Source organism: Culicoides brevitarsis, chromosome 2 (genome assembly GCF_036172545.1).
Source record: "Culicoides brevitarsis isolate CSIRO-B50_1 chromosome 2, AGI_CSIRO_Cbre_v1, whole genome shotgun sequence".
Classification (NCBI taxonomy): Eukaryota; Metazoa; Arthropoda; class Insecta; order Diptera; family Ceratopogonidae; genus Culicoides; species Culicoides brevitarsis.
In genome coordinates, this window is record NC_087086.1 from 3715987 (window position 1) to 3741835 (window position 25849).

At 31.2% G+C, this 25849-nt stretch overlaps 1 protein-coding gene across 1 annotated transcript in view; it reads left to right on the forward strand.

The window, feature by feature from the left end:
- Positions 1-25849, forward strand: part of LOC134832725 (uncharacterized) — a 155357-nt gene that overhangs the window by 54161 nt on the left and 75347 nt on the right. The window contains 9 exon segments of the mRNA XM_063846852.1: positions 1664-1865; positions 1927-2031; positions 4741-4857; positions 11687-11818; positions 13737-14129; positions 14337-14585; positions 15991-18651; positions 19878-22871; positions 24006-25580. Of these exon segments, the coding sequence (XP_063702922.1) occupies positions 1664-1865; positions 1927-2031; positions 4741-4857; positions 11687-11818; positions 13737-14129; positions 14337-14585; positions 15991-18651; positions 19878-22871; positions 24006-25580 (8428 nt within the window).

A 25849-nucleotide genomic window follows, 5' to 3' on the forward strand; every position in this document is an offset into this window, starting at 1 on the left:
GAGCTATTTTAACTCTTTGAAGTTAATTTTAACCTTAAAAAGTTTAAAATTCATCCTTCTTTGAATTGCAAGGCATGATCTTCTTTTTTTCGCATAAAAGTCGGATTTGTATGAAAATTTCCATTTTTAGCTCGAGAATAACAATTACTCAAACAAATGCCTTTTTAACGTTGTGAATATCGCGTATCACGACTCCTCCTTACTGCATGACTTTCAGACTCCTTAACAATAAAACGTTGGATGACAGCCGCTATTCTTCGGGAATTTATTCGTTTTTCGCACAAAAAAAGCTACAAAGATCGGGAGAAAGAAGGAAAGAGCGATCAACACCATTAAAGGGATTCTACTAGATTCGCATAAAAAAGGGATTAACGAGTAGGGAGACAACATTTTTCTTTGAAAAATCGAAAAAATTCCTTACCTCCAACGTCAAGTGTCGCTCTAATGCGCGATGAAAGAAGGAATTACAGAAAATCCGCACGTTTTGCAAGTTGTCCAACATTCTTTCCTTTTTCTATTAATTGCTCATTTTTTTGCTCATCTTCTCTCTTCTATTGTCTTTTCGTTGTTCGTTTAGGCTATCAATAACTACTTAACTGCTGTCAATTCGCGTCGCCTCCTCCTTCTTCGTCGTCGTCTCGTAAAACGTTCGTTATATCCGATTTATGTTTAATTCCACAATTAATTTAACACATGCCATTCCATGTGTCAGACAAAGTACATGACAAATAGTAATAAATAATATTTATTGGAGAAGCGCAAAAAAAACGGCAAAATGTATACGTTTGGTTCGTTGTTTGGCATGTAATTGATATGGGAAATAATAAAAAGGAGACATGGCGATCGGTTTGGTTGAGGCTCATCGACGAGATGATGTCATTGAAGTGATAGAATGTTACTCATCGATACATTTTTTTAGATAAAAAATTTTTTTTCTTTAAAAATTTTAAATTTTGATCGAAAATTGATTTTTAAAATAATTTTTAATTCTTATAAAAAAAAAAAATTAAAAATAAATATTTTTAAAAAAAATCGAGATAAAAATTTAAAAAAAAATATTAAAAAATAAATAATGTTAAATTATTATTTTAATTAAATTATTTTTTATATTTTTAATAAAATTTAATTTATAATTTTAAAGCAATTTCAAATTTAATTTAATTTTTTTTTATTTTAAATAACATTTTTTTTAATTAATTCAAATAAAAAATTAATAAAATAATTTTTTAATAAAAAATTTAAATTAAAATAATTATTATTCGTTATGTTTAATTTAATTTTAATTTTTAAAATAATAAATAATATAATAAAATTTATTAAATAATAATTAATTTTTATCAAAAATATTAAAAAAACAAAATAAAATAAAAATTTAACATTATTTATTTTTTTAAATTTTTGTCTCGATTTTTATTATTTAAAATATTTATTTCTTTTTATTTTTTTTTATATTATAAATTATTTTAAGAAATTAATTTTCGATCAAAATTTTTAATTTCAGAGAAAAAAATAATTTTTATTTCAAAAAAAGTAAAAAAATAAATATTTTAATTTTTAACAAATTAAATTTTAAATAATTTTTTACTTTTATAATTTTTAAAACAAATAATTTTAAAAAATTTGATAAATTTTACTAATATTTTTTTTTATTATTATTTTACAGGCACTTTCACAAAAAACACAGAGATTACCTTTTGGTCTGACAAAAGAAGTATTTTTTGTAAATTTAGAATATGGCTATTTCGGGTGTCAAATCAACGAGACAACCGACTACTTACAAATTTATGAATTATCTAAATTATGCGACGGCGTCTCTGATTGTTTTATGGGATCAGATGAACTCCGCAAAGAACTGAAATGTTCAAGTAAGTATAAAACTTTTCTTTAAAAAAAAATAAAAACTTACATTTTTTGTTTCTTTTTTAGACAATTGTGATAAAGAAGATGGTACAAAGTGTACCAATGGTGTGTGTTTAGATGGTGTCTGCCATTGTAACGATGGTTGGGGCGGTTGTAACTGCCAAGAAAAAGGTAAAAAAATCTCATTCTTTATTTAAATATAAAAAAATCGCGAATAACTTTTTTTAATCAACTGAATCATATTTGTTCCAATCTCGCGTTAAGGTAAGATAATGACGCTGTCGGTATTCCTTTCGGTTTAATGGCTCAATTTGTGTCGTCGATTCACTCTTTGAGCATTTTAAGTTTACGAAAAGGAACGAAACAAGTGTTAATGACGAACAAAATAAACAAAGATGTTAAAAGTCAAACAATTTTAATGGGTTTCCCGACAATTTTAAAGCAATTAGTGTAGGATTGAACGTTCGTTTTAAAAGCTCGAACTTGAAAAACTTTTTTTTTAAATTAATTCCGCTTCACCCTAATCTTCTGTTAAGTTAAAGTGAAGATCATATGAGCGAAAAACGTCCTTGAACTCTCCCTTGAATGCCTTGTCGCGAATAAATAATGTGTAACAAGTGCTTTTAGCTCTTTGTTATGTTGTTACGTTGATGGACATTCCAATAAAATAAAAAAAAATGAAATTTATTTATATATTTGTTGTTGTTGCTATTTTATCCGCGCGCGAAACATAAAAAATAGAGTAATAACAATCAGCAATAAAAACAAAAAAAAAAGTGAAGAAAAAATTTTTTTGCACTTGTTTTTATATATTCTGGATTTCTTCTCGATTTTTATATTATTTTATTTATATCGCCTCGAGTTCATAAAATATGTTCGCTACAACTCTATCTTCTGCCTGATGTCGACTTGACTTGCTAATGAAATGTTTTACAAGATTTTTACGAGAAAAAAATCAAAAATTATGTCATTCAGGTCATTGTCGCGCTGCAATTAACACAACGGTACTTCACTTGTTCACTTACGCATTTCAATTTTTGCAAGGGAGTGTTCAAAAATTCCGCCGAATGACATAAACACAATTTACAGTTCTTTTGTTCAAAGACATGAGTGACCAACCCAGATAACGTCGAACATGAAAAATTACATTTTCTCTCAATTCTGCGATGAATGGAAGAAAATTCAATGTCAATGTTGTTCGGACATGATGATTGTTCGCGAGTTAATCTAAATTCAATTCAATTATTCCGTAAAACTATTATTTGTAAATCAATCAGCGCATAATTGAATAGTTAACATCGTGAAATGGAGATAAAGAGAATGCAACAATGTCGATTTGTTGTTGGGGATCGCGATATGAAATGCTTTCTCGCATGTTGTTTTTTCGAAATAATTCACGATATGAAGATTAAAGTTGTTTAGAAGATGATTTGATACTAAGTAACGTGAAAGTAGTCATGAACGGGCTTGAAGTTGTAGCTTTTGAAGAAGTTTTAACGAAAAATTGATTAAAAAAGGGCAATTTTAAAACTTCGGCAAACATTTAAAAAAAATATTTTAAAAATAAAAGTTCGATAAGAACTATGAATTTTATATGCTTGGTTTGAATTAATTGGATAAGATTTAAAAAACCTAAAATTAAAAAAAAAAAAATAAAATTTAATTTAAAAATTTTTTTTATGTTATTTCAATTTTTTTTTTTTTTTTTTTTTGAATAAAATTATTTTAAATTAAATTAAATTATTTTAAGATAAATTAATCAAATTTTTATTCAAAAAAAATTTTAAAAAAATAAATAAAAATAAAAATAAAATTTAAAATAAAAATAAAAATAAAAAAATAAAATAAAATTAAAAATAAAAAAAAAAAATTAAATTTAATTTTAAATATATTTTTTTATTTTTTTAAAATAAAATTTAAAAATTTTTTTTCAAAATTATAATAAATTTTTAATTTTTAAAATAAAAAAAATAAATAAAAATAAAATTTTTTTTCAAAATAAAAAAAATAATTTTTTTATAAATAAAAATGAATTTTAAATTATTTTTTTTTCAAAATGAAAAATTAAAATTAAATTAAATTTTCAAAATAAAATAAAAATAAATTTTTTTTTCGAAATAAAAAAAATTAAATTAATTAAATTTTTATTCGAAATAAAAAAAAATTTTTTTCCAAAATAAATAAAAATTTTACCTCAAGTTCAAAAAAGTCATACTTTCAACCTCTTTCGGCTTTTACATCTCCATGTTTTTAATAAATTTCATGCCAAACATCAATTTTCTGTAAGAAAAATACCAAACAAGGAAGTTAATTTCTATTAACAACTCAAATCAGATTCAATTAAAATTCAAACCAGCATTGCTTGAAAACATAAAAAATTATCTGCATAAAAGGATGCCTCTACTTCAACAACATCAACACGATGATCATCGCAGAATTAATGACAATCCATGTTAAAAGTCGACGTTGATCAAAATGGATGACACAAAAGCAAAATAGATCTTGTTTCTCCGCTTGACACGCTAAAAACAGCCATAAAAGGAAATGATTTATGTCAAAAAAATGTTAAAAAGCATTTTACTTTGATTGCATTTCGTGAGAAAGTCCGAGACAAGAGATTGCTAACCGAACAAATATGATTCAAAAAAAAAAATATTAAAACCGGAAATTGGTTACAAAAAAATAAAAGCTCGCACACATTAATTCCTAACACCAAATAAATTTTAATCCTATGCAAATTTTTTTTCTTTTTTTTTTCTTTGCAAATTTTATAACAACGCAATAAAACCAAAAATAAAAATGCAAAATGCACTTAACCAACTCACCAAATAAATCCAACTGCATCAACACCGCCAAAAATCCCAAAAAATTGCACTCCAGATGAGAATGAGTGTAAATACAGACCGTGTGACGTGTTCGCCCATTGCACAAATACGCTGGGCAGCTATACGTGTACTTGCTTTCCCGGCTATAATGGGGACGGGCATCATTGCGAAGGTAAGTTTGCATCCATTAATCAATCTGCTTTTATGAAAAAATTCATAAAATATTTTTTTATTGGGCGAAAATGTCAAAATTTTCGATAAAATCTCCTTTTTGAGCGAAAATCCTTCGTAAAAATTAGATTTTATCGAAAAATTTGACATTTTCGACCCATCAAAAAATAATTTATGAACTTACCTGCTAAAAAAATCCCGTTAAACTGTCTCTCATCGCTTCAAAACTGATATTTAACACTTCGAACCTTGCACAGAAGCAAGATAATAACGAAATTCGATGCAATTAATGCATTTATAATGCGTGGAATTGACAAATAACTGTTTTCTTCGCTCTTCCTACTCTTCAAAAGCATAAAATTTTACGATAATACGGTTCTTACTGCGATACTGACATTCGATGCTGACACAAATAGTCGTCGTGACGATCCATCGGTGACCTCTAACGATAAATATGCGATGCGCGACAACTTTTATCCACGAAATGACCATAAAATAACAGGTTTTTGCATCGAAAATGTCATAAAAATCAATTCGCATCTCCTATTTCTTATTTTTTCGTGTCGCGGAACATCGGGCGGTTTTTTGATTGATGTCTAAATTACTTTATCTCTGCTAAAGATGCCAATCAAGATGATTCTGTCGAAAAAATTAATTGAATTGAAAGGTTCTGTTACCTCCCATTGACTTGCCAAACGATCTCGAGAGGTTTTTTTCGTGCCATCTTCAAGAATTAATAGTTCACAGTTAGAGATTCGTGTCTTTTTGTTAGCTTTTTATCGATAAAAATCAGCAAAAATTGAATATTGAGAGCTCTTGTTGCTTCTTCAGAGTCTTCGTTAACGGTTATTTTCGCTTCACGTCTCTATTCTTCGTCGTCGAGTACATTTTTTGGAGTATTGCCAATAATAAATTATGATTTTAGAGATCATTAAGGTCACTTACACCCATTTTTCAGTTTCTAATAGTAAATTCCGTTCTAATCTGGCATAACGTTCATATTGCACACACTAAACCTCATCCCATCACTTGACTTGTTGCTTTTTTTGGTTTCATCTGATTTTAATCGTTCAATTATTTATTAACCGTTACTCGGCGATCGACTTGAAGAGTGAAAGAGGTGAAGGTTATCGATTACTTTTTAATGAAATTTATTGGAATTTGAGACTAAAGTTCTGTACTTTCGAGTTTTCTGAGAAACTGGAAGAAATCGAGACAGAAAATGTCGCCAAGACACAAAATGTAGAGAAAAAATGACACCCTTGACCCATTTCATGTGAACGTGAACAATTAAAGCGCATTGTTTGAGGTTATATTTACAAACAAACGTCGTTTTGTTGTTTTTTGTGTTTCTCTTCTTGTGTAATGAAGCACTTGTTTTGTCTTTCTTTTTGTTTTTTGTCACATTAGGTAGAGAAGCTTTTAGCGCCTTTTTGAAAAAAAATATTGAATTAGCGAAAATGCGATTTACAAATTTTTTAACTGTCATTTTTTGAATTGACATTTACGAATTTTTTGTTATAATTTGTCAAAATTTGAAAATTTACAAATTTCAATTGAATTTAATTGAAAAATGTTTAAAATTTTCTTTTTTTTACAAATAATAACAAAAAATTGTAAATGTCAATTCATGACAGTTAAAAAATTTGAAAATCGCATTTTTGCTAATTCAAGTAAATTTTTTTGTGACACTGTCTAATTCTTGCACGACATGTTAAATATTTGTCTCGTTGTTTCTCAAATTTCACGTGACACGCCAAAAAAGACGTTCTTAAAATGTTAAATAAACACACGATTTATTTCCTTTTGCCTCACTTTCTTCATTTGAAACTTTGCGATATTGATTTCTTGTGCAAACATCGCACTCGTAAATAATTAAACTTAATTTGCTTAACGGTAAAAATGTTCAATAGTGCAGTTCAGTCCAGTCGAGATGTTTTAATAGCATTGACCTTACTCAATAAAACGCATTCAACTGTTTATTTCTTCTGCGCTCGTCTCGCTTAGAAAGATAGATAGACATGTTAGAACACTTCAAAGAATGCAAAGAAATCTCATTAAAAATTGTAACACTTTTTAACTACTTTGTTTTGAACAAAATTCCACGATTAAGAATAAAATTAACAGATTTTAATGCAAATGAGGCCCACAAAAGCTGAACTTTATGGCAATAAATCTTGCGTTAAGTAACCGTTTCTGACTTTTCTGAGAAGAGATCAGAACATTGACCTTCTGTGACTTTTTAAATGAATTCTAAAGATTTATTTAGCAAATAAGGAAGAAAAGTTCAAAATCAATAAAAATTCATAAACTTGAAGGTAAAGTTCAAAAAAAGTGCAATTATTGCATCATAAATTAACTTGCAATTAAGTAATAAAAATAATATTTTAAAACCTAAAGTAGAGAAGTTGAAGTGTTACAATGTTACAAAAATTCCAATAAATAAAAGGGTTTTTTTTTCTTATAAAAAATTGTAAGAAAGAATGAAAAATAAAATACAAATAAATATTATGTAAGAGTGAGACGTGATTTTATAACTTTAAGTTAACTTTGAGATGGCTTAGCGCTTCGTTTCACAGCTTGAATCGCATTTCATTGATGTTGATGATGATGATGATTTGGCTGAATGCATTTCTATGCATTTTTACAAAACATTTCCTTTCATTCAAAGTCATCTTTTATACTTTGTGTTTAGAAAAGAGATCAATTTAAGACCTCAAGAGATAAATTTAAGACCTCAAGAGATAAATTTAAGACCTCAAGAGATAAATTTAAGACCTCAAGAGATAAATTTAAGACCTCAAGAGAAAAATTTAAGACCTCAAGAGATAAATTTAAGACCTCAAGAGATAAATTTAAGACCTCAAGAGAAAAATTTGAGACCTCAAGAGATAAATTTAAGACCTCAAGAGATAAATTTAAGACCTCAAGAGATAAATTTAAGACCTTAAAAGATAAATTGCAGACCTCAATAGTTAAATTTTAGACCTTAAGAGATAAATTTAAGACCTTAAGAACCAAATTTGAGACCTCAAAGTATAAATTTTAGACCTCAAGGAAAAATTTTGAGACCTCAAGAAATATTTGAACGCCTCAAGAGATAAATTTAAGACCTTAAGGTAAATTTAGTCCTAAAATTTTAGATCAAGAGTTAAATTTAAGACCTTGAGGTCTAAAATAAATTTTAGGACCTAAAGACATTTGAGGTCTGAAATTTACTCTTAAGGTCTCAAATTTCTCTCTTGAGGTCTCAAATTTCATTCTCTTGAGGTCTCAAATTTAATTCTTGAGGTCTTAAAATCATCTTTTGAGGTCTAAAATTTATTTCTTGAATTCTTCTTAAATAAAATAATCCATTTTTATACCACAAAACAACTTTTTCATAACCAACAAAGTCACATTATCAACTTAACTCCACAAAAACCATCAAATCACAAACATCTTCAATTAAAACCCCTTACAATGTACAAAATCTGCAAGAATTCATCTTCTTCGATCTCCAACAGAGCTTCACCTTACTTTTTAACGCAACTTTCCGTGCAAGTTATTCGCGAGACATGTAATTATGACTCGTTGCTATCGTATCATGTGAATTGAAACGCGAACTTGACTCAAATATCTTGTAAAAAAATTAAATGTTGCTTATTGTTCATATTTATTTATATTTATGAATCAGAAATAATGTTTTTTTTATTTCTGTAAAAAAAAACAAAAAATAACCTTGGCACTCTCTCACCAAAAATAATTTAATGTCTGATTACTGTAGCGCATGATTTTATGTATTTAGGGCTAACTACAATTTTTTTTTTTGCCATTTAATTTAATAAAAACCCCTTCAAACAAATCAAACTCATCATTTTGTAAAAGATAAGACAGAAACATGACATAACATGACACGAGAAGTAACTGAAGGTCGCATCCTTGAAAGTACTACAAAATTTGATTATTCTGCGGTTCAGTGATTTTTTACTTCCTCGAGAGTTTCTCGCTTGTGAATTTTCAAGTCTTTTGTCACACGGAAAAAATGATTCAGAATTTAAAAAATTTCAATAAAGTCATAAATTTTGTGTAAAAAAATTTACGAGCTTTTGTACGATGAACAAACGACGACATGGGTAAAAAATGGGTGATTCTAAATAATGGCAAGAACCATTAAAAAAATTTTTTTCAAAAAGATTGAACGAAGAAGAAAACGGAAAAAAAATTCCATAAAGCACATTAAAGAAGAAAATTTGCATACAAAGCTACGTTTTATTGACAACTGAATAGATAAGAGATTTATGCGAGTCTCGTAGTTATTTCAAAGTATGTCATGTCCCTTAAATCTACTTCTTGCTTAGATTTCATGTCAAGCCGGAGATTTTCGCGCAAGATAATGATCCGCCTTAAAAATTACAGCTAAAGTGTGCAACAGTAGCTTATCTTCGTATCATCATCATCGCGATGGAGCATGAAGTATTAAAAAAAAATAATCAATCGTTCGAAAAAATGATGCGCGCTGCAAATAACAATGATAGAAGTTAAATGCACAATGATTAATAGCTGTAACCTCCTCTCGTTCAATTATTTGTTTATTTAAATATTTTGCAGGCTCTTTTTTTAGTGTATGGCACACGTTCGTTTTGCTAATTATTTGTAGATTTGCCTCGAGGAGGTGTTTGCAATGTAATTGAACATGACATGATTGATATGTTTGTTGATTAATTTTTTTCGGGGATGCGTTGATAAGTTAATTACGGGTTTTAATTGATTTCTGAAGGGGTTGACGAAAAATAGTTCAAGTTTTTTATGAAATTTTCACGGATTTTGTTAATTTGCTTGGTTTAGATTAATTGAAAAAATTTTTATTTGTAATTTCGTCAACTGAAATTATTTATTTTTCGTTTCCTGAAAATTTTGTGAGAAAAATAATTAATTTTTGTATATTTTTATTTAAAAAAAACGAAATTTTGATACTTACCTAAATTTTTGTTTTCTTGAATCCTCAATTTTTTTTTGTTTTATTTAAATATATTTAAATTTAATTTTTTTTTAATTTATTTATTTTTATTTTTTTTTTTTTTGATTAAAAAAAATATTTTAAAATTTTTTAAAATATTTTTTTTTTCAATAAAAAATACATAAAATAAAATTTAATTTATTTAATCAAAATTTTTCTTTAAATAAAAAAAAATCATTTAAATATTTAAAAAAATATTTTTTATAAAAAAAAAAATAAAATTAAAATAAAATAAAATTTAAAAATTAATTTTTTAAAAAAAAAAATAAATAAAATAAATAAAATAAAAAAAATAAAAATTAATAAACAAAAAATATTTTTAAATAATAAAAAAAATATAAAAAAAAATATATTTTAATATAAATTATAATGAAAATAATTTTTAAAAATTAAAATTTAATTAAAGTTAAATAAAATTAAATTAAAATTTAATAAAATTTTTAATAAATGAACGAAAATTTCACTTTTTTTTTATAAAAAATAATATAATAAAACATTTGTTCATAACTTACCGTTATTTTTCCCTCGAAGCTATTTAAATCATCATTTTATGACTTCTTCTCCAAAAAAAAAAAAAAAATCACAACAAAAACATCTAAAAATTAATTGTTTATTTTCTCCGTCTCGTTCAGATTTTTTTGTTCGTCTCATAAAAAAAACCATAAATAAATAAACAACACCGGCAGCTACTCAAACTCAGCAGTAGTCTTCAACATTTTAATATCTGTGGGAAAAAATTAGAATATTTTCGTATTGTTAACATAAACTCAGCTAATTAATTTTTTTTTGTTGTCTTTAAAAGATTTTACATTGACTTTAGTGCACAAGAGAGAACCTTGAATTCACCTAGATAACGGTATCGACGTGACTTTGAACGAAAATCAAGTTCACCGAAATCTGGGTCGTTGAATCAGGAAACGAGAAAAGTTCAAAAATAAGTCAATTCGTGAAATCCAATAAAGACAAATTTTTTCGCTGATTCATCTAATTATAGTTGATTTATTATAGGCAAGCGAGGGCACCTCTTGATGATAACTTAAAAAAAAGACAAAATTATTAGAGAGAGAGCAAGTACCTTCTAGCAGATCGAATGCGCATGACTGAAGAAGCATGAACGCAATCGAGCATTTTATTTTCTGAGGTCATGCACTTGCACGTCGTCGTCGTCGTTGTCGGCAGAATGATATTTTTTCGTTCTCTCTCTGTTGTTATGAGTATTTAATTATGATTATTGCATAATGCAACATAAGTAGTTACATTGCAATTCATGAAAAAGAGATTATCTGTGGAAAGGAAAAGAGAAAAGAAAGAAATGTTGCTAGAATTCAAGCATGAAATAATCTCGGAATGGAATTGCTGGACTGTTGCACAACATTTTTGCCATAATAATGCGTTTTATTTACCGCTATTTTCGTTTGAACAACAACTCCAGAAAATGCCGCCATGAAATTCTCGACGACACGACAAAACGGTTTCAGTTGTATTTCTTGCGAAATTTCATGTCATTCAGTCATCACAAAAGCAAAAAAACAAAAAAAATCTTCATTAAAAAATGCGTTGGCGGTGCCTTATTCCATTGTATTCTTTCATGCATGTAACGTATCTGATACACTTTTTTTTCGCTGTTGGTCGTTTATCTTTCATCTACTCATGCTTGACAGAAGCGAAGAATATTCAAATGAAGACACATGTAATGAAGTTGTTGAATTGAGTTTAATTGTTTCGTCAAGAAATGGAAGAAAAAACAAAAAGAGAGACATTTAACGGTCAAGCTTTGAATAATTTTTAACATTTTCTAACCCAAAATTCGCTTTACTAAAAATTTTTGCAGATATCGATGAATGCCAAGACCCATCAATACGGGCACGGTGTGTAGATCACGCTGAATGTTGTAATCTACCATCGCACTACGTGTGTAAATGTAATCCCGGCTTTGAGGGAGACGGGGAAGAACTTTGTACAGGTAAGTTTGCTTTTTATTAACAATTTTTCGAGATGATTTGAATGATTTTTTAAAAAATCTAAAAGTTTTAGAAGAGCTAAAGATCAAAAATTTTCAGTTTTGTTCAATTTTGAAGAGCTAAAACTTAAACTTCGAAAAACTGAGCCAATTTTCGATCTTTAGAACTTTTAAAAAGTAAAAACTGAACAAATTTTGAAAGATCTGAAGATAAAAATTTGTTCAGTTTTTAATTTTTAGAGAGCTGAAACTCAAAATTTGAAAAACTGAACCAATTTTTGATCTTCAGAATTTATAAAAAGTAAAAACTGAAAAAAATTTGAAAGATCTGAAGATAAATATTTGTTTAGTTTTTATATTTAAAAAGAGCTGAAGATCAAAATTTTTTAAACAAATTTTTGACTAGAACTTTTAAAAAGTAAAAACTGAACAAATTTTGAAAGATCTGAAGTTAAAAATTTGTTCAGTTTTTAATTTTTAAAGAGCTGAGACTCAAAATTTGAAAAACTGAATTAATTTTTGATCTTCAGAATTTATAAAAAGTAAAAACTGAAAAAAATTTGAAAGATCTGAAGATAAATTATTTTTAGTTTTCATCTTTTAAAAGAGCTGAAGATCAAAATTATAAGAACTAAACAAATTTTTGATCTTTAGAACTTTCAAAAGGTAAAAACTGAACAAATTTTGAAAGATCTGAAGATAAAAATTTGTTTAGTTTTTAAAATTTTTAAAGAGCTGAAGAATAAAATATTTTCAGTTTTTAAATTTTTAGAGAGCTAAACTCAAAATTTTGAAAACTAAAAAAATTTTGAACGAATAAAAGTTTTTAGTTTCATATTTTAAAAAAGCTTAAAGTTAAAATTTGAAAAACTGAAAATCGGTTCGTCGAAATTCGTTTAGTTTTCAATTTTTTGAAAGAGCTAAATATCAAAATTTGTTCAGTTTTTTGAAAAATCTTTAAAAATTTCAAATCTAAGCAAATTTTGAAAGATCAGAAGGTAAAAATTTGATAATTTTTTCGACTTTTGAAGATTTTAAAGATAAAAAATTTGAAAACTGATCAATTTAATGGAAACTTCTAAATTATAAAAAAAATCATTCAAAGCATCTCAACTTTCAACAAGAAATGAACAATAAAATCATGACAAAAGTTGAAGGATACTCACCTCTCGCTCGCTTCACGAACAGAAGGAGAACATAATAATCAGCACGCAAAAATAGCTTTTTTCGCACTTTATTACACTTTTATATTAAAAAATAATAATAATAACAATAATAATCGCGAAACATCGTTTCACCTTCAATTCTTCCATTTTTACAACAATAGCTTCTGACAAGAGGAAAAAAATTGTTGTAAAAATGAAAGCGCGTCTAATAGATCATCGAAGATTATGGATTGTGACTGACACTGACAGGGAAAAAAAGGTGTTTAATAGTAGTCGATTTGACATCAAAAAGGCGTTTCTCGCTATTATTAGTTTAAAATAAAACTAGAATCTGCATAGAAATTCAAAAGGAGAAAAAAATGGTAACAAAGGAAGAAGTTGTTATCGATCCCTGCGAACAATGCCCTTCAGTTTGTTCAACTTGCGCTGTTATTCTGCCATCATCGGAACAACAACAGATGCTTACGGTGCGGATTTTTTCCATTTTTTCATTTTTTAACGAGACACGTAATAAACTTTGCACGTTCGTAAAAAGGATGGAAATAATGATTAACAGCGCAAGTAGAAATAAAATGAAATTAACGAGAGGTGTGAATCAGATAAACGATGCGCGGTACGTGTCAATTGTAAAAATTGGAAGGCGATAATGGGAAAAGAGGGACGACTTGTTGGAACATAATCTTCGATCGATTCGTGATTTTTTTTCAAGAATTTTTTTTTTTTAATAATTTTTTTTTTTTCAATTTTTTTTTCAGACATCAACGAATGCCTGCAACCAAATGCTTGCGGAGTGAACACCAATTGTATCAATCTTCCGGGCAACTACACCTGCCAATGCAAAGACGGTTATATCGGCACAAATCCGTATGACGGGTGTGCTGATATTGACGAATGCGCAGATCCGAATGCCTGCGGACCCGGAGCTATTTGTACGAATCTCGAGGGAAGTCATCGCTGCGACTGTCCCGAAGGGTTCGTCGGAGATGCCCACAGTGCTCTTGGATGCACGGATTTGGATGAATGCACGACGCCCAATGCGAGGGGAGTGGCGCCATGCGGAAGAAATGCTCTTTGTCACAACGAAGTCGGAAGTTTCAAATGTTTATGTCCCGAAGGTTACATCGGAGACCCGAATGTCGATTGTCAAGGTAAGTTTTTTGAAAATTTTATTTTTAAAAATAATTAAAAAAAAAAGGCAACTCACGCATTTGTAACATAAGCCTCATATACATGCAATGGGAAAAAAATTCATTTTATCCACAAACCAATCCATGAACTCACTCCCCAAATTTTTAACCCTTAACGCACATTTCATTCCATTTACTCACTAAAACAAAAAAAATCACATTAATCAGATGTCGACGAGTGTAAGAACGATCCGTGTCCGAAAGGAGCAACGTGCGTAAATACCAACGGAGGTTACGAGTGCAAATGTCCCGATGGGTATACGGAAAGTCAACCGGATGGCGGTTGCGTGGATATTAACGAGTGTAACACTAAATCCAATGCTTGTGGAATTAACGCAAAATGCTCTAACACACCGGGTTCATATCGTTGCACATGTCCCGATGGATTCAAGGGAGACGGGAAATTATTTTGCGAAAGTAAATACACTAACCTTTTTAATTTTTTTTTGACACATTTTGTTGCTTTTTGATGGAATTTTTAAAAGTTTTGTTCAAAAAATTTTAATTTATTATTTCAAAAGTTAATTTTTTAAATATTTTTTTTATTACAAGAATTATTTGCTAAAGAATTGAATTAAAAATTAATTTTTTAAAATTAAAAATAAATCTAAAAATTTGATAATTTATCCTTGTGAAAAAATTTGCTGTAAATATTTTTCTATAAAAATGTAAATGCGTAAAAATTAAAAAAAAAAATTAAAAAATAACTTTGAATAAATAAATTTATTAATTAATTAATTAAATTTTAAATTAATTATTTAATTTAATTTAAATAAATTTTTAATAAAAAATTATTATTTTCAATTTTCAATTTGTTTTTCTTTTAAAATATTTTTTAATTTATAATTAGAAATTTTGGTAAATATGTATATTATTTTTTAAACAAACTGAAATTTTAAAAATTCTAAAATATTTCATATTTTTTTTTTAATTTTAAAAAATCTTTTAGTTTTAAAAAATGTGTTAAGTTGAAAAGAATTCAATTCTTTTATAATTCTTTTGCAATTCTTTTTAAATTAAAAAATATTTTTAAAGAAAAAAAAATTGAAAATAATAATTTTTTATTAAAAATTTATTTAAATTAAATTGAATTAATTAATTAATTTAAAAATAATTTAATTAAATAGTTCATTAATTTATATAATAATTTATATTTAAAGTTATTTTTTTAACAAAAAATATTTTTTTTTTATTTTTATGCATTTACATTTTTAATTTTTATAGAAAAATATTTAAATACAGCAAATTTTTTGAAAAGAAAAAATTAACAAATTTTTAGATTTATTTTTAAAAAATTAATTTTTTATTAAATTTTCTTAATTCGAAATTAAATTGATATTTTTTTATAAATTAAAAAATTTTTTTTTTTTGAAAAGAAAATTGACAAAAAATTTAAAAATTTAATTAAAAATTAAATTTAAGAAGTTTTAAAAAAAATAAATTTAAATTAATATTTTTTAAAAAATTTGTAAAAATTCATCAAAAAGTGACACATAACCTTATACAAATTTTACACTTTTTTCCATATACACTTGTAAACTTTACACTTCTGTTCTTCATCTGTTCTGTCATTTTCAACAAAAATTTTTGGTTTTCTCAATTCCTGATCTGTAAATTTTTTTCGTCTTCTTTGTCGAAAAATTCAACAAAATTTTCTCTGTCCTCCAATTATTTATTTTTATTTATTCTTTTTTGTAAAAAGAAAAAAAATATTTTTTAAGTTTCATCTGTAAATTTTCCTCATCTGTAAAATTTTATTCTTTGGTCTGCCGTAAATTTTTTTTTCAACAAATTTTAACTCAACTTTTGCCCCCCTTGTTAGATGTTAACGAATGTTTGGACAATCCATGCGGCGAAAACTCAATTTGCACAGACACAATGGGCGGTTACATCTGCACATGCAAGCCCGATTTCACGGGAGATCCGTACGCCAACGGATGCGTCGATATTGACGAATGCGAAACGCTTGACAAACCCTGCGGAAGTTATGCAATTTGCGAAAACGCGTCGCCCGGTTACAGCTGTAAATGTCCTCAAGGTTTTGGCGCCGATCCTGATCCGAAAATCGCGTGTGTTCAACGTGACGTCAATATTTTGTGCGAAAGTAACTTTGATTGCACCACAAATGCCGAATGTATCGACGGGCAATGTTTCTGTCAAGATGGCTTCGAACCGCAGGGCAGTGTTTGCGTCGATTTGGACAATTGTCGCATGAATCCGAATTTGTGTGGTCCCTTTGCGACATGTATCAATACTCCGGGTTCGTTTAGATGCGAATGTGAAGCTGGATATATTGGGACACCGCCTCGCGTGAAATGCAAAGCGCCTTGTGAAGATGTCAAATGCGGCGATCACGCTTATTGCAAGGCAGATGGCGACGAAGCGTATTGCGTTTGCGAAGAAGGATGGACCTACGATCCGAGTGACATCTCCAAAGGTTGCATTGACATCGATAATTGCGACAGTATGTACGGCGCTTCGGGTATGTGTGGCACAGATGCCATTTGTACCAACACGCCAGGCTCTTATGAGTGTTCCTGCCCGCCTGGATTCACGGGAGATGCACATCGCGAATGCAAACAAATCGATTTTTGTAGTCGCCCGAACATCTGCGGCGAAAATTCGTTATGCACCAATACTCGAGGTTCATATGAATGTTATTGCCCTGCCGATATGATACCCGATCCCGACCCAAGTGTACGTTGTATTGCCGTTGTTACGTGCAAAAATGACGATGGATGCCCCGGAAATGCCATTTGCGATGCAGATAAACGTTGTTATTGCCCCGAACCGAATGTCGGAAACGATTGTCGCCATCCCTGTGAAAGTATGAGTTGCGGCCCGAATGCGCATTGCATGTTGGCAAATGGCGTGGCGCAATGTTTATGCAGCGAAGGGTATACCGGAGGCTCCGAATGTGTCGATATCAATGAATGCAGCGGAAATCCATGTCCTGCGGGAGCAATTTGTACAAACTTACCCGGATCATATACCTGTCAATGTCCCGGCGGAAGTTCAGGAGACCCATATACCTCGGGATGTGCGAAAAATCAACCAATTTCAACATGTAGCGAAAAAAATCCCTGCCCCCATGGCGAAGCATGTATCCACGATCCATATTCAGGATTACGGGTTTGTATCTGCGGCAAGGGTTACATTCGCGATAATCAAACGGAAAAGTGTCGTGACTTAAATGAGTGTTCCGAGAACCTCCAACCAGCATGCGGGTTAAATGCGTTATGCAAAAACCTTCCGGGAAGCTACGAGTGTCAATGTCCTGCGGGATTTAACGGAAACCCATACAAAAGTTGCGAAGAATGCAATTCCCCCGAATGTCAATGTCAAGCTCCGTATAAACTTGTAGGCGGAAATTGCATTCTCGCCGGATGTTCTGAGGGAGAAAAATGTCCTCCGGGAGCAGAATGCATTTCAATCACGGGCGGTGTGAGTTATTGTGCTTGCCCGAAAGGTTTTCGCACTGAAACCGATGGATCTTGTTATGACATCGACGAATGTGCGGAAAATCAAAATGCTTGCGGGTATGGAGCTTTGTGTCAAAATACGCCGGGCAGTTATGAATGCACGTGTCCTCATGGGCAATCAGGAGATGCTTATAGAGGGCAATGTGTGCCGGCTCAAGTTAAATGTTCATCAGATAACGATTGTAATGCGAATGAAAAATGCGTTCAACCGGGCGATTGTATTTGTTCGCCGCCATTTTTCCTCGACCCATTGGATGGAAATAAATGTAAATCGCCTTGCGAAAGATTTTTCTGCGGAATTAATGCGCAATGTACTCCAACGGACCCGCCAACGTGTGCTTGTCTCCCTGGATTTAAAGGAGATGCGTTAAAAGGATGTGAACCAGCTGATGAATGTGCGAAATCCCCCTGTGCGTATGGAGCTCAATGCACGAACCAAAAAGGAGGTTATAAATGTACATGTCCTCGAGGCATGACAGGCGACCCGTACAAAGGAGGATGTATTTTGGAAAACGGATCAGTTCGTTCCGATTGTCGAACGAACTCGGATTGTGCGAAAACTCTCGCTTGTGTTCGCGGAACGTGTCAAAGCCCTTGTATAAGTCTCACGTGTGGCCTAAATGCCGTTTGTGAGCCCGAAAATCACGTCGCTTGGTGTAAATGTCGCGTGGGCTTCGTTAAAGGAGATAATAACGAATGCGTTTCGCCATGCGAGAATTTCAAATGCGGTACGGGAGCAATGTGTATCGTTACGAATAATGGACCGACTTGTAAATGCCCGCCAGGAGAGAATGGAAATCCCTTTCCGGGAGGAAATTGCGTCACGGATATGTGTTCGTCGACGAAACCTTGCGCCGGAAGTCAAGTTTGTATCAATGGAAGATGCAAACATCGATGCGATGACGTCGTTTGTGGAGTCGGGGCAATGTGCGATGCGAATACCGGCAAATGTGTCTGTGAACCAAATTTCATCGGGAATCCAGATTATATTTGCATGCCACGTAAGTATTTTTTCGTTGTTGAAGTAGAGAGTTGTTGCATGCGATTTATCTGTCTTCCTCTCGTTCTGTCCTCTGTTGTAAATATTTTGTTTCGTTTTTCCGTCAAAATTTTGTAAATATCAAATTTTGGATGTTCTATCTTTGTATTTTGTTGAAATATTTCTTTTGAAGCGAATTTACATTTTATTTTAATCACGTGACTTTTTTGAAATTTGAGATAATTTTTTTATGAAAATTTAATATGTATTTTTTTACTTTCAACATTAAATTAAATTTTGAGCATTTATAAATTAAATAAAAAATTTAAAAAAAAATTTTTTTTTGAAGAAATTAAAATTTTAAAGAAATTTGAAAGTGTTTTAAAAATTTTTTTAAAAATTGTTTAATTTTACAAAAATTTTAAAAAAAAAAAATTTTTGAAAAAAAAAATTTTTAAAAGATTTATTTTCAAATTATTTTAAATCGAAAATATTATTGAATTTTACAAAAAAAAATTTAAAAATAAAAAAATTATTGAAAATCAAAAAAAAAAAATTCATTAAAAATTTAATAAAAAAAAATATTTTGAATTGAAAATTATATTTTGAGCATCAAAATTAAATTAAATTTTGAGCTCTAAAAATTTAATAAACAATTTTTTTTTTTTAATTTGATATTTTTTCATGAATAAAATTTTGAGTATTGGAAATAAAATAAATTTTGAGTTTTAACAAATAAAAAAAATAATTATAAAAGAAATTTTTTAAAAAATTAAAATTTTGAACAATTAACATGAATTTCATTTTAATTCAATTTTTCATTTAAAAGTTTTAATAAGAAAAATTAAAAATTTGAAAAAAAAAGAAATGAAACAATTTAAAAATTAAATTTAAAATACTAAAAATTTAAAAAAAAATTTTTTTTAACAATTGAAGTCAATTAAATATTTAAAATAAATGAAATTTCGAGCATTTAAAAATTAAATTAAAAAAAAATAAAATTTGAAAAAAAATTTTTTTTTAACAATTGAAGTCAATAAAATTTTTAAACATTTAATATAAATAAAATTTTGAGCTTTCAAAAATTAAAAAAAAATTGATTGTAAAAAAATTAAAATTTTTAAAAAATTTTATAAAATAAAATTATAAAAAAGTCACGTGAATTAAAACATAAATTTGTAAATTTGCCTAAAATTAGTCGCCTCGAAAATTTAAAAATTAATTAAAATTTTTCACTTAAAAAAATAGCAATCAATCCTCCAACGTGCGATCCCCCATGCGGATCAAACGCCCATTGCGAATTCGGTTTCGTACAAAATCGCTGCGAATGTGATGCCGGCACTAAAGGAAATCCTTACGAAGTTTGCGGCACTGAACGTGAAGTTTGCACGCCCCAATCTTGCGGCAAACATGCTGCTTGCAAAGAAAGTGTCACCGGAATCGAATGCATTTGTCACAACGGCTTTTCAGGAAATCCTTACGTAGCGTGTCACGATGTCGACGAATGCAATGCTCAAACTTGCGGTGAAAATGCCGTTTGTTTCAACACGCCAGGCTCTTTCGATTGTCAATGCAAACCTGGATACGAGGGAAATCCCTTCGTCATGTGCTCGATAAAAGAAGCAAAAGTTTGTGACAATCCGCGAAATTGTCGATGTAGCGAAGCGGTACTTTGCCCGCCGGATTACGTTTGCAGCAAAGGACTTTGCAAGAATTTATGCGATAACGTGAGTTGCGGACCGCGAGCTGGATGCAATGGCGGCGTTTGTGAATGTCCTCCGGGATATTTCGGCGATCCGAATGACTTGGTTGACGGTTGTCAAATCGAAGGACAATGCAACACAGACACAGATTGCTCATCTACCGAAATTTGCTTCCAATTGAGTCGAGGAACGAGAAAATGCGTCGATGCTTGTGGGAAATTATCATGCGGACCGAATGCTTTGTGCATCACAGCGAATCACAAATCGTCTTGTATTTGCGCTGAAGGTCATGTCGGCGATCCCAATGAAGGATGTCAAATCGAGGGACGAGTTTCGGGCTGTAAATCTCATTTGGATTGCGAAACGGGTCATATTTGCGCTTTAACCGACGCAAATATCAAAGAATGTGTTGATCCATGTCGAACTGTGGCATGCGGAAGAAACGAAATTTGTCGCTTAGATGAAAGAAAGAACCCTATTTGCCATTGTAAAGAATCTTTCGCATGGAATCCCGTGACTTCCGTATGCGAAAAACCCTCAGTGCCCAATTGCGTGACAGATGAAGACTGCAAATCGACGGAAAGCTGTCAACCTGACCCACTGGGCATCAAAAAATGCGTTCTCGCATGCAGTAAATTCACGTGCCCTCATAATTCGCGATGCGAAGCGAAATCTCACGTCGCCGCATGCAAATGTTTAGAAGGATTCAAGGGAAATCCGAACGACAGAAAGGGTTGTCAACCAATTACAAAAGATCAATGTTCAACAAATGTCGAATGCGGCGAATCAGAAGCTTGTGTTCAAGTCAACGGCGCGTTAAAATGTCGTCCTGCTTGTGATTCGATCAAATGTGGACCGGGCGCGGTTTGTATCACAAACAATCATAATGCTCAATGTCAATGCCCTCCCGGTTCATATATCGGAGATCCAAATGATTTGACGAAAGGATGTCAAGAAGTGCCTTGCGTTTACAATAAAGACTGCCCTCCAACTGATCTGTGCAATCGTTTGACACATAAATGTCAAAATGTGTGCGACGACGAAGATGTTTGCGGCGAAAATGCGATTTGCATTCCGGAAAATCAAAAAGCTGTGTGTCAATGTCCTCCGGGATTCAAAGCTAATCCACGTCCTGAAGTTGAATGTACTCCGGGTGACGTTTGCGGACCCGAATCTTGTCATAAATCGGCAATTTGTGAACCAACTGTCAGTGGATATGCTTGTAAATGTCCCGTAGGGATGATTGGCGATGCATATTCGGCGGGCTGTCATCCAGTTGGAGCTTGTCCTAATGGAGATCATGACTGCCCCGTCAATTCTGCATGCATAAATGGCGAATGTAAAGATCCTTGTCACACCGCTTGTGGTCCCAATGCGATTTGTTTCATCAATGAAGATCGTAAACCAATTTGCGAATGCCTGAAAGGGTTCAAAAGTATTTCAAACTCATCGCGAGATGGATGTACGCGCCAAATTTTATCATGTGTCAACGATCTCGACTGTCATGGCGACTATTGTCACAATGGACATTGCAAAGTTGCTTGTCGCAATTCAAAAGATTGTTCCCATAGCGAAAAATGCGTTCAAAGTTTGTGTATGATTCCGTGTTCGAGTAATAGTCAATGCCCCAGCGGACAAACTTGCTCATCGGGATCTTGCACGATCGGTTGTCGCGGTAATTCAGAATGCGCGGCAAACGAAGCTTGTATCGGAAGTAAATGTCAAAACCCGTGCAAACTTGAGGGAACATGCGGACCAAATGCGATGTGTGACGTAATTGATCATATTGCGACATGTGCTTGTCCCGGAGGATTTGAAGGAAATCCAACGCCAGATCAGGGCTGTGTTCGAATGCCAAAAACGTGTCAAGAAAATTCCCAATGCACAAAGGGAAATGTTTGTGTTGACAATCAATGCAGTGTTCCATGTGCCAAATCTGACGTTTGTGCGATCGGAGAACGTTGCGCCGATGGATATTGCGCGAAAGTTTGTTACACGAACAATAATTGCTTACCTGGCGAGATTTGTAATGAAAAAGGAACATGTCAACCTGGATGTAATTCTGACGTCGATTGTCCCGATACGAAAGTTTGTATTCGCGGGAAGTGTCGTTGCGATAATGGATTTATTGGAACGCCATTTGGATGTAACGACATTAATGAATGCGAAGAAAAACCGTGTCACATTAGCGGAGTTTGCGAAAATACGCCGGGTTCGTTTAAATGTGTTTGCCCAAAGGGAACTGTCGGAGATGCTTATACCGATGGATGTTTGAGACCGAATCAGTGCAACAGAGATGACGATTGTAACATGAATTTGGCGTGTATTAAGGGCAAATGCAGTGATCCGTGTTTGCATAGTGAATGCGGAAAAGGAGCTGAATGTCTTCCGTTGGATCATCAAGCAACGTGTCATTGTCCCTCGGGGCATTTGGGAGATCCGAGCGATACGAAAATTGGATGTTTCAGAGTTGAGTGCTTGGATGATCAAGATTGTCCTGCGGATAAACATTGTCAAACGGAGTCGAATCGTTGCATAAGTAAGTTTATGAACGAAGAAATTCATAAAAAAAATTTTGATAGTTGAAAATTTTTTATGACAAATTTTCAAAAAAAAAAAAAAAAAAAAAAAAATCAATTTTAAGTTAAAATCTTTTAAAAATTCTCCAACATTTATAAAAATTTTAACTTCTGTCAATTTTTCAAATTTTGACATTTTTTTGAAAAAATTAAAATTTTTCACAGAAATCGCTTACTGAATATTTAAATAAGAAAAAAAAATGTTCTTCATAATGTCAAAATTTATAAAAAAATATTTTAGCGAAAATTTTGACAGGTGTCATTTCAAACATTTTTTACTGATTCTCGACGATTTAAACTTTGTCTAAAAAAATAAGATTTTTGAAAAAAAATTTAAAAATCATAATTTGCTAAATACCTATTTCAAAAAATTATAAATTTGAAATTTTTAGAAAATTTTGACAGCTGTCAAGTCAAAATGATTTTTTAAATTTTTGGTAAAAATAATTCAATTTTAACATCTTTAAATTTTTAAAATTTTTCTTTGATCAAAAACATCAGCATTTTTTTTTTTGTTTTAAAAAATAGAAAATTTTAGTGAAAAATAATATTTTTTTATTAAAAAAAAAAATTCCTAATTAATTTCTTTATTATTATTTAAATTTTTTTATTTTATTTTTTTTTTTTTTTGAAATAATATTTTTTTTTAATAATAGAATTTAAAAAATAAAAAAAAAAATTTCAAAAATAAAAAAATTTAAAATTTTTCATATTTAAAAAAATTTTTTAAATAAAAAAAATAAATTTTTTTTAAAGAAAAAAAACAAAATTTTTTGATAAGAAAATAAAATTTTAAAAAATTAAATTTTTTGAAAAATTAAAAAATTATTTAAAAAAAATTAAAATTAATTTAAGAATTAATTTTTTGAAAATTGTCATAATTTTCAATGTCAAAATTATTTATGAATTTACTCGTTCACTCGAAAAATTATAAAAAAAGTGTCTTTTTAGGTAAAATTATATATTTTTTTTTTCAAAATTTTTGTTTAATTTTTTTTGGCACATTTGATTTTAATTTTTTGTGAAAAGACACGTTTTCGGGTTTGAATTTCTCTCATTTCGATCAATTTCAACTAACAACTTTTAACTTTTAGACTCTTGCGAAGCAGCAAATTGCGGCAAAGGCTTGTGCAAAATCGAAAATCATCGTCCTCTGTGCGAATGTTTCGCCGGTTACGAACTCATCGATGGTCGTTGTCAAGAAACCGACGAATGTCTCCAACAACCTTGTCATCCTACGGCAATTTGTCGCAACACGCCGGGCTCTTATTTGTGTTCTTGTCCCGATGGTTTAATCGGAGATCCGATTTCCACAGGATGTCGAGCTCCGGGCGAATGTTTAACCGACACGGATTGTCCCGATACTGCCTTGTGTCGCGACGCTAAATGTCGAAACCCGTGCGAAGATGATGTTTGTGGCGTCAATGCTTTGTGCTCGGCCATCAATCATCAAGCTGTTTGTGAATGCGCGACAAATTCCCGCGGAGATCCTTATCGCGAATGCGTTAAAATCGAATGTGAGGACAAAGATGATTGCGCTGCGACAAAAACTTGCGTCGATTCGAAATGCGTCGAGCCTTGTAGCTTACCAAACGTTTGCGGAAAAGACGCAAAATGCACGACGGAGAATCATTTGGCGGTTTGTGCGTGTCCCGCAGGTACTACAGGCGATCCGCAACTTGGTTGTGTCCCGATTCAGTATTGCAGCAACGATCAACAATGCCCGGGCGGAAGTAAATGCAATTCGGGCGTTTGTTCGGCGCTTTGTTCGAGTTCTCGTGACTGTTTGAGTGATCAACTTTGCATCGAAGGCATTTGTCAACCGACGTGCACTTCAAATAGCACCTGCCCCGAATTCCAATTTTGCCTTAACAACATTTGCACGCAAGAAGTAATTTGTCACAACGACGAGGAATGCGAAGAAAACGAAATTTGCGTCATGGATGGCAATGGGCGATCAGAATGTGTGAATCCGTGCAAGGGGCGCATCGTTTGCGGGCGAAATGCGGAATGTCAAGCGAGAAATCACGCCGCCAGTTGCTCCTGCAAACCCGGATTTTACGAAGACTCGAAGGGATTATGTCGCAAAATTGAGTGCAACAGCGACAATGAGTGCACAAAAGACAAATTTTGTCAGAATCACATGTGCAAAATTGCTTGTTTGGTTGGAAAACCATGCGGCGATAACAGTATTTGCTCTTCGATCAACCACAAAGCAGTTTGTGAATGTCAACCCGGATTTACGGGAGATCCAAAAGTTTCTTGTACCGCAATTGACTATTGCAAAGCGAATCCGTGTGGCTTAAATGCCAAATGTAAGAACTCAAGAGGCTCGTTCCGGTGTAATTGTCCGCCCGGAATGATCGGAGATGCCTATAAAGAAGGATGTCGGCCCCCAGTTGAGTGCGTGAAGGATGGAGATTGCCCGAATAACGCCAAATGCGCAGATGTTGCCGGAGAACCAAAATGCAAAGACGTTTGTGAAGGCGTAACATGCGGACCTAATGCCGAATGTAACAGTTTGAACCACAAATCGATCTGCGTTTGTCGCAAAGGATTCGACGGAGATGCAGGAAACTTGAAATCAGGCTGTACGCCAATTCCCGTGGCTTGCGATGCAACAAGCGATTGTCCTGAAAACACATATTGCCATGAAAATATTTGTAAATGTGAGTATAAAAAAAATTTTCTTTAAAAAATTTTATTTTTTTTTACAGCAAATTTTTTTACAGCCTTGTTCGCTCTTTTTTCGCTCGAATTCCTTCGTTTTTCTTCCTTTTTTGATAATTTTCTTCAATTTTTTCAGCAAAAACCTTTTTTTTTCAAACAAACTCACAAATAAAAACAACTTTTAACTCAAATAACTCTAAAACAAAGCACACACAATACGCCACGCACAAATAATTCAAAAACATGCTGCTTGCTTTTCTAATTTTAA